General features: G+C 30.9%; 1 protein-coding gene across 2 annotated transcripts in view; it reads left to right on the forward strand.

Annotated features, from left to right (window-relative positions):
- Positions 1–852: 852 nt before the first annotated feature.
- The window catches only part of LOC106457123 (nicotinate phosphoribosyltransferase-like), a 56,623-nt gene continuing 47,734 nt past the window's right edge, over positions 853–9,741 (forward strand). The window contains exons 1-2 of one of the 2 annotated variants that reach the window (XM_022382930.1): positions 853–939; positions 1,629–1,823. In XM_022382930.1, coding sequence (XP_022238638.1) covers positions 1,661–1,823 — 163 coding nt within the window. In that variant the 5' untranslated portion in view covers positions 853–939; positions 1,629–1,660. The other variant, XM_013916508.2, reaches the window with a different exon arrangement.

Here is a 9,741-nt window from a genome sequence, read left to right on the forward strand (position 1 = left end):
GTACCAGTATTACACTACTGGACTTTCGCAAACAATCGTTAGCAAAATTGATATGAAATGACTTGTGGAAGTTCGAAAACGGTCGTAAATTGAAAACACATAAAAATATTTCTGTTTTATAACAAACGAGATGGCCAGGTTTAACTCATAAGGCAATAGAGAAGCAGTTGGAACTATTGTAGTCATTTAATGCAGCATGGTTCCGTAATTTTGCGCCAGCCAATAATTGTTTGTTTGTAATTAAGCACAAAGCTACACAATGAGTTATCTGTGCTCTGCCACCACGGGTATCGAAACCCGGATTCTAGTGTTGTAAGTCCGCAGACATACCGCTGTGACACTGGGGGCACCGCTAATAATGTATAACGTTATTAAGTGTTTTGTACCGCTTAGTAACAATATAAAAATGTCACTCGTTCCATAATCTGTCAGTAAAATTACAAAAATATGTGTTTTATAACACAAAAAGACCGCAATATCTCTAAATGCTTCTTTATTGCCTTATAGTTTATGCCTAACTACCTTTTTCTTTGTACAGTACCGTCTTCAAACGTCCCCTTTCGTTTGTCATAAAACAGAAACAATATTCTGTTTAATTAAGTTAAGTACTAATTTGTACTATCCACAGCTTATAAGCACAAATTAAGTAACGAAAAATAAACACAAAATATGAACATGATTACCCCGTCTAGTTTCGAGGTACATACCACAGTATACCCTTGAAAATGAAGTATGTGGTACGTCGAAACTAGTCAGGGTAATCATCGTCATATTTTGTAAATTTTTGTTTGTTCTTCGTAACTTAATATGTGCTTATAAAGCTGTTAATCTTGATAATATTCTGTTTTCAATTTACAACCAGCTTCGTATTTCATTTCCACAAACCATTTCGTGACTATTCTGTGACGTTTCTTGCGCATGTTCAGAAATACAGTGCTGGTACAGTTTGTTTTCAAATGTTATTTCCAGATGTATGTTTGTATAAGAGTTGGGTGTTAGGTTCTCCGGTAGTGTAATACTTAATATTGAGGCTTATGTGTTTCAAACCTCTTTTGTAGCAAAAACGTAGCCAACTCGTGTGTGTAAGTGTATATTTGTGTTACAAAGGTGTTTGTTGAATTTATTGTAGCATTTCTTGAAAAAATTGATGGCATTTGCCTTTGCAATAGGCAGTCGTACGAATCTGAATAAGCAAATACTCAGAATAGGGCATATGTAGGGCTGATGCTGATTTTCACAATAATTTAAATAAAGTAAACTCATTGACTTGGGTGTACTGAAATATCCGATTTTTTATTTATCATGTCTGAATGGTATGATAACTTATAAGCTTATTGTATTTAATTTTTAATTGTATGATACAGACTGACACTTCGTTATTAATTGATATATGACTTAGCATTGTTGTTAGTAACCAATAGTGATAGTAATATTTTAAAAAAACTAATTTGTTCGGTTGAATTAATTGAAAATCGTAATCTAACTTATTTATAATGTACAAATTAGTACTTTCTGAACTGTTATTTTGTTTTTCTTTTTTGTAATAAATATATATTATTTTATTGTGAATCTGCAAGTCTTTACTTAAGACTGAATTTAATATTATTTGCGGTATTTACACTTTACAGTATAGTAGGCCTATTATCCAATATCAACGAAAATGGCGGATTATTGCTCCCCAAGCTCAGTAGACGAGTCCACGAGCTCTTCTTCAGACAAACAATGTCAAAGTTTGGACACACGTGTATTTTCAAAGAATGCTTGTTGTGGTACCACTACAAGGCTCACCAATCAAAATGGTGTAGTGCAGCCTCTTCTGACGGGTAAGCTAAGTATCTGTTTTAGTGCAATTGTAAGAGAAGTGATACTGATGTGATAAGAAAATATATTGTTACAACTTACAAGTATTAGGGGAAAAATATCCCTAAATAATAATAATAAAAAAGCTACGTAGGGCTAGCTACTGATGACCTGTAGAGGAGAAAATCCAGATGACTTGTGTATTGCTTTAATACAGGTGTCCATACCATTACTACATAGAGTGCTAGTGTACTCTCCCATTAAAAAAAGTTACTTGAACAAAGTTGAAGGATGACAGTGTGGTGCACATCATCATTACAAATATAACACTTAAGAGAATCAAAAGGAGTCTTGAAAAGAAAAAGTGTTATTGGTTAACAAGGCAAAACAAGAATTTTTCAATATTTAATTATTAAGAAACTTGTAATATAGTTGTATTCTCATCTTATGTTTTACTACATTGTGAATATTAGAACCTAAATACAACTTAAAAGATATTGAAGCCTAAATGTGAATTTTTACTTAGAATTATTCTTCTCTTTTAAATTATTATAATGTGATATTGTTTAATAAAAGAGGTGATGTGTGCTGAAAAGGTTTGTTAAAATGTTTCCACTTAGTCTTACTGGAGTCATTGCATTTTAATTAAATCATCAGGTTCATCATCTTATTGGTCACATCATTCTAACATGTCATCAATTTAATTAATGAATATTCATTCCAAGTAAATATATAGTTACATTTTTTTCTATACACTTTCTATACCTAATTAAATCTTTTAAACTAGAATAATGTTCTAATACTCTCCTTCCAAAGCCTACCATTTGTTTCCTTTGATTTTGTGTCAATAAATAAATTATCATTTCTATCATACTTGGATAAGTTGTGCATTAAAATACTAGTAAACTCTACTATTGTATAGAGAAGAGCCCCATTAATCAGTTACATTTTATTAATGAATTAGTATAGCATTCCTCAATCATGGAATGTACAAATAAACTCAAAAAAAAGTTGGTGACAGGTCCTTCCATTCAGCTGTTTTCCTTTTAGTCAGCTATTTAAAAAATAATAATGTCACAAGTGGGTACATCTAGCCAGTTGCCTTCTCTTTCTTTAGTGATTAGTTCAGAAAGAGAAAAAAAAAATGGCAGCAGGTGTTGCCAGCCAGTTGCTCTCTGCTTAGTCAGCATAATGTTCAAAACTAATGACAGTGGCAGATAGCCTTAGTAGTTTTGTCATAACCTATAAGACTAAAATTAGGAAGAGCACAAATAACCCATTATGTGGATTTGCACTTAACAACAAACAAGCATAATAGCAATATTTTGATTACTCAGATAGTTAGAATAATAAAAAGTAATGATAATTGGAAACTCTAATTTCAATTAGTTGATTATTTTTGTGGCAATCAATTTAATCATAATTTTTAGCAATCAGCTGTTGGAATAATTTATAACAGTAATAATCAGAAACACTAATTTCAAGTAATTGATTAGTTTGTGGGATACTTGTCAACTAAGTCGCCCAGTTCTGTGAGAGTGTTAGGTTTATTATTATCATCTAGTTTTATTACTGCAGATTCAAAAACACTTAAACCTACATTGTATGATATGTTTGTTGAAAATAAAGAGACCTATGTAGTGTAGGAGAATATGCATGGAAGGAGAAGACTTGTTGAACAGTAGTATAGATGAAGTTAAGGAAGTGGCTGTGTGTTAAGTTTAAAATTATAGTTCATGTGGGATACCTTTAAGATGATGTTTAGTGTAATTTGGAAAAGTTTCTATGTTATGTTGAAGTTAGAAATGTGGGTATTAATGATTGTTTATATATTTTATAATGAGTAACATGTAAAAACAACCTGAAGTGAGTTTTTGTTTACAAAGAGTTAAACAGTTGATGTGTTAACTGTGGTACTGTCTTTATACCCCCATTTTTGTTTGATTATCATGTCATGTTGAATGGTAGGATTTAATTTAATGTTTTTTGTAGAAGTAAATGTGTTTATGGAGTTGGTAAACTTTTTTTTTAAACTGAGTTGTTAGTAATAATTTTAGAGTGAGATTTTCTTTTGGTTTTGAATTATTACAAAATTTACAACTGAAGATCAAAATTTTTTCATTAAAAGTTAAACATGTTAGTGAGGCTCTCACTTGATTGCAGAAAACAAGTAAAACTTCTACTAAACCTGCTATAATCTATAGCATTTCGTTGTTTAGAGAATTGAATGATTCAACTAAGAAATATTTGTTAATGATTTATAGATGGGTTTTTTATTTGTTTTTATACCAACACTACTGACATTTTCCATAGATTCTGATAAGTTTACTTTTGGCTCTTTTCTAATCCAGGTAAACATTTTGGTGTCATCATTACTTTAGAATCTGGTTTGCTACAAACACTTGTACCAAAAAAAATAGACACGCACACAAACACACAGCAGTATCTTCACTATAACTTCACTGCAACTTTCTATAAATCACAAGAATCAATTCAGTCAATATTCTTTGAGTAAAACTGATACACACAAAAAAAGAGATTATTAATACAACATAAACAACAAACAATTGAAAGAAGTTGCAATGTTTCAGTTTGAAATGCCTTTACAGTTTCTCTGTGAGAACTCCTACAGAGTTCCTTGGGTTATTATCATTACCTTGTATAAAGTGGTTCAAAAATTATAGCAGAACAGTAATTATTGATTTTATTTATCTTCATTTGTTTTTGAATGATGTTCGAGTTTATCTGAACATACAGACTAACAAAGGGCATTTGGTTTTGTTTCTGCAGATCAATATTATTCTCTTAGAAGAGATTTAAGTGTGGGGGGGGGGTCAACTACCTTTAGTAGCACCCTATAATAAAAAAAATCTACTCTACACTGGCCTCCTTCAACATAATAATACTTTGGAACTGTTCTTTCCTGAAGTTCTCACTGCATGCATCTTCTAAAAAAATAAAAGCATAAAATCTCTATCAGTTCATACTGAGTTCAGCAACTATTTACATATAGGAAGTAATTCCTGGAAAGACATAATGTGCACAATTACAAACTTATAAATCCTTTTTGAAATGGCCAAATCAGGACATGATGTATTTATTGATTCTACGGTTCATATTCACTAACTTAACTTTTTTTATTGTTATGTTAACCTTTTTTTTACAACTTCCAAAAAAACAGAATATGACATACAAATATTTACAATTATATCTTCTATAGTTGCTTTATTGAGCTTCTTATCTCTTCTTATATACAACTGAGTCATTAATACACAAGTTCTTAATTAAAAAAATATGTAAATTTTGCACAAGCATAGCATTATTCTGTCTTTAAAAGGGCCATAAAGTTTATTAAAGTTTTGAAATTGTTAGATTTCTGTAGTATGGGAAGTTACAAGATTCATAATTTAGATGCAATCTTAATTAATTTGATTGCTCTGTAGTTACAAAATTAATCTTTCTGGTGTTTAATGGTGCATTTAAATAAAGTTCATACTACTGTTCAAGAATTAAGTTTGTAGGCAACTCTGCAAGTAAGCACCAATATACAACAGTGAATGCCATGTTACTGTCTGTTGTCTGACATCATGCAATTACATATGCTATTCACAAGTTTACTCATAGTATAATGATATTTATTATAATTGAAAGTTCAGACTGTTCTTAATGTTCATGCATACATTCAATCATTTTCACAGCAACTGCAGCATGATATGATATATTTCAGTGCTTTTTTCAAAATGTTCTTGTGGTTGATTTAATTTTCTTAAAAGCCTAGCTTTTTCATTTATTACGTTTTATACAACTATTAATCCTCCTCCTTTCTAATGTAAAATTAAGGTCTATAACTTTGAGTGGAATTTGATTATTTTTTGTTTTGATTTTTTCATAGTTTAATTTTTCAAAAGCTATCATATGATAGAGAGCATAAAAATAAAGACATGAAATGTTTTAATTTCATATTTTTCAGTTCTTCAAAAAAACAAGATGTAATCCTCAATACCCAAGACACTTGAAATCCTTTTAGACAGGATTAGAGTAAATTTATCTTTGAGACATTTATTTTCCTTTTTTTTTTGCTATATTTTTGTGCACCAGCAATACCAAGAGTTGGGCATGTACATACCCGATTCAATTTCATTACTCATCGTGATCTCTACCAGTCTACCCTCAAATTGAAATTCTTTTAGGCATGATTAGAATAAATTAATCTATGTGAACATGGGCATGATTAAATACATCGGTCGATAGGATTTTACCTCTTGAGTCCAAAACTATAATTATATCTCAAATCAGTCAAGAGATGATGGAACTATGAGCTAAAAGTTTGTACTTGAAAAAAAAGAAAAACTCGGATCCATTCTGTAAGCCACTATTCTACGGCTAATAAAGATTATCCATCATATTCAATGAATACAAAAAATATCTATAAATCTTGCAATAAAAAACTACCTTATTCATTGTCCCAATATGTTATTGTCATCAACCCAATAATTTACAAATTATTGATAATTATTGTACCTTTTTGATATACTGTGTTTTTCTAGGTGGAATACCTCAAACACTTTGTGTCATGCTTCATTTATATGTACAGTATTTCTCTATATATAATTATCTGTATATGAGAAATCAGATGAGGTACATGTTTCACTCTTATACTAACATTATCGTGGTTTTTAATATAGCAATTATGAATGCATTGAACAAACAACATTTACAGGCTTATAAGGAAAAATACATAATTATAATGGTGATTTTTTTTCCCCTGAACTGCCATATTGTAGCATGCATGGATATATTTTTTAAATGTACATGAAAATCTCTTTCATTGCAATTTTGTTTTAGAGAAATGCCCCAAACATTTGAAGTGCTACATGTAACTTCCATGGGAGTGGTAATTCATTCTAATTGATGACAATGTCTTCTAAGGAAAGTCAGAAAGAAAAATATAGCTGCTATAAGGATAAACATAAAACAGAAATAGGTGAAGTACAGACACAGTTCTTGTTTGCTGTTGGAAGTGCAAAGTTTAAATGTTTTAACTATAGAAATTTTCAGGGTGGTACATTAACTTCAGAAGTTGAACAATTCTTTTTTGATATTTGAAGCCAAAGACAGGGCATGTTCAAGCCCACAAATCTATATAAAATACATACACAAAGGTTGATTAATAGTAATTACAACTGAAGTATTATAAGGAACTGAGCCACAAACATATTGATGCAATTATTGATGAAAACTTCTGAGTGAAAGTAAATAAGAGTGTATAAAAATAATAATATATGAAGCACACTGTATCAGCTATATCCAGTGCTGACAAGGCCTTTTGTCTAATATCAGTGTTCTTGGTGGAAGGTCCTAGGGGCAAAGCCCCACTAAAGCTGCAGCATTTCAAGCTTTTGAAGCAAAAAAGATAAAAATGCAAGCATTAGAAACAAGGAAAAACCCCAAAAAATTTTATTGATAAAGACAAGGCTAGATATACAAGTTTCTGATTTTAGCAGCAGCCATAGAGAACCATATTTATTTTAAAACTTCACTAAATTATGTCATATTGCCTGACAGGGTAACATATATTGAGCAATCCAAGGTATATTACTTAGATTTTATAAGTATTATACATCAGTATGTGGACTGGATAAGTGGAAAGGGGCACTATACTTTGGTATAGTTGTATGAATTACATTTTTCTCCAGTGTACAGTTGTTAAATTCAGCAATGAAAACACTTGTTCTCATAGCACCTGTACATAATGCATATTAAGCTTCTGAGCACAGTATACATTAACCAAAACAACCAAAGAATACCTGGTGTCAAGCATCACACATATATTATTACAACAAATACACATGCATTCCATATATCATTGAAAGCAGTTACCTATCTCCTGTCTAACACTAATGGAAGCAACATGTAATTCAATATTTTGTATCCTTTAGCAAACAAAACTTCATGCAACTACAAGAAAGCAGAAAATACTTCACCTAATCATCAAAAACTCACAATATCATAACACAACTAGAGCTGGATTGCTGATTTGATTAACCAATATAGTTTAGAGAGGTAAATAATGAAACTGAAGGGAGAGTGTAGACACAGTACAGTTTAGCCTTAGTTTTAAATTTCACATACGTGATGCAAGACATTACATTACCCAGAATAAATGTTAAAAGTTAAATAGGTTAATGTTAGACCATAAACACATTTTTATTACTGTTTTCAGTGGTAACTGAAAAAAAAGGTAAAATTTCTAACATGTCCAGTTTTTTTATAGATGGAAAAATCCTTAGATTTTATTGCTGAAAATCATGATGTCTTAGTGAAACTTAAATCTTCAAAGGAGTGATGCTCCTGGCTATGATAAAACTAATCATGAAACTTTGAATAGTTGTTAATAGTTGAATAGGAGCTTTGACATTTATATTTCTAGATTAAAAAGATATTAATAAATTCCTGATTTTTTTGAAAGATTCCTAACATGGTCTCTAATTTAAGATAAAAGAGGTTCTTCAGTAAATTCAGGAAATAACAGGAGTAATGTTGTATTTTGAAAGAAATACGTTTAATAAACTGAAGTTATAAATTTTCTAAGTTTCCAAACACTGGTTGTAAAAAGTCATAGAGATCACTGTTATAATAGAAACTTTTTACTTTTATGTTGGGTCCCCAGATGATTCATAGGTAAGCTTAAAGGCTTGTATGCTAAAATTTGGGTTTTGAACCTCTATGGGCCACACCAATCAAATAGGCATAATTGTAAAAACTGGGTGGGTCAAGGTTGCTCCAGTTGTTTCATCTAAATTGTTTTTGATTATTGCATATGAAAGTAAGAGTTTCAATTTGAACATTCTTGTACACCTTATAATAATAATAATAATAATAATTATATTACTAATAATGATAATAAAAAGAAATAGTAATAGTAAATTACAAAGTTACCTTAGTTGTTTCCTCAAACTTGTGTGTCTGATAGCTTCACTTTGCATTCCTGGGCTCTTTTTATGATTTGGAATTTTTTTCACATTGACTACTGCCTACTCTCTTATTTTATTTTTTTGGAAAAGACTGATTTTGGCTTTCTCTCCAAGCTAAGCTACATCATGCAGCTAGTGAGATCTGTATTTAGAAACACATTCTTTGTATGTAACCTAAATTGTAGCTTCCTGGTTAAGGTCACAGTCTGTTATACAGGGCATTGCGGGTTTGATCCTACCTTAGTACTCATTATTCTTTTATGGTTTTTTAATTAAATATTTTTTTGTGAATATTTCTTTTTGAAACATGGATAAGTAGCTTATAAATGATATGGACACCACAGCAGATGCATTCTCTGTTTACTTGTTGTTGATGATCGAGTTAAGTGTCATGTAATATAGATACTGTGTTTCAAAAGTTACTGGAGAAAAAGGAGGAGAAGTATTCATTTTTCTCTTACTGTAGCAATTAGCTCTGTTATTACTGTAAAGCAGATGTTGAATTTTTTTTTTCACATTTGACTTAAGATTGTTTCAAACTGCATATTAAAAGTGGAACAGGGCTTCTGGCTAAGTGTCCCAATAATCCAGAAACATTAAAACTATCCGTGCTGTACAGAGAGTCATTGATAGTTCTCTGCTAACCAACTTTTTATATAATTTAGCCAGTGGAACTACTGTTCTTAATTGTTTGTCATTCAAGTTTTATGGTTGGTGAAAGCCGATATGTTACTAGGAATTCAGCAGTACAGTGGTTGTATGCTGCTACTTCTATCGTGTTACTCATGTTTTCACTTCTTATTTTCTGTTCTCCCATGTTACAGCCCACTAGGTGGCTGCATGTTTTAAGTACTTGTGTATGAATTTCTCTTGCAGGCTTTTTGCAAGTTAACAGGTTTAAGTATCTGCAGTAAGACATGTACCATCATGTTTAATTAACTCCTCAGGGTTCGTACGCGTCCTGGAA

The sequence above is a fragment of the Limulus polyphemus genome, unplaced genomic scaffold (genome assembly GCF_000517525.1).
Source record: "Limulus polyphemus unplaced genomic scaffold, Limulus_polyphemus-2.1.2 Scaffold294, whole genome shotgun sequence".
NCBI classification, from domain to species: Eukaryota; Metazoa; Arthropoda; class Merostomata; order Xiphosura; family Limulidae; genus Limulus; species Limulus polyphemus.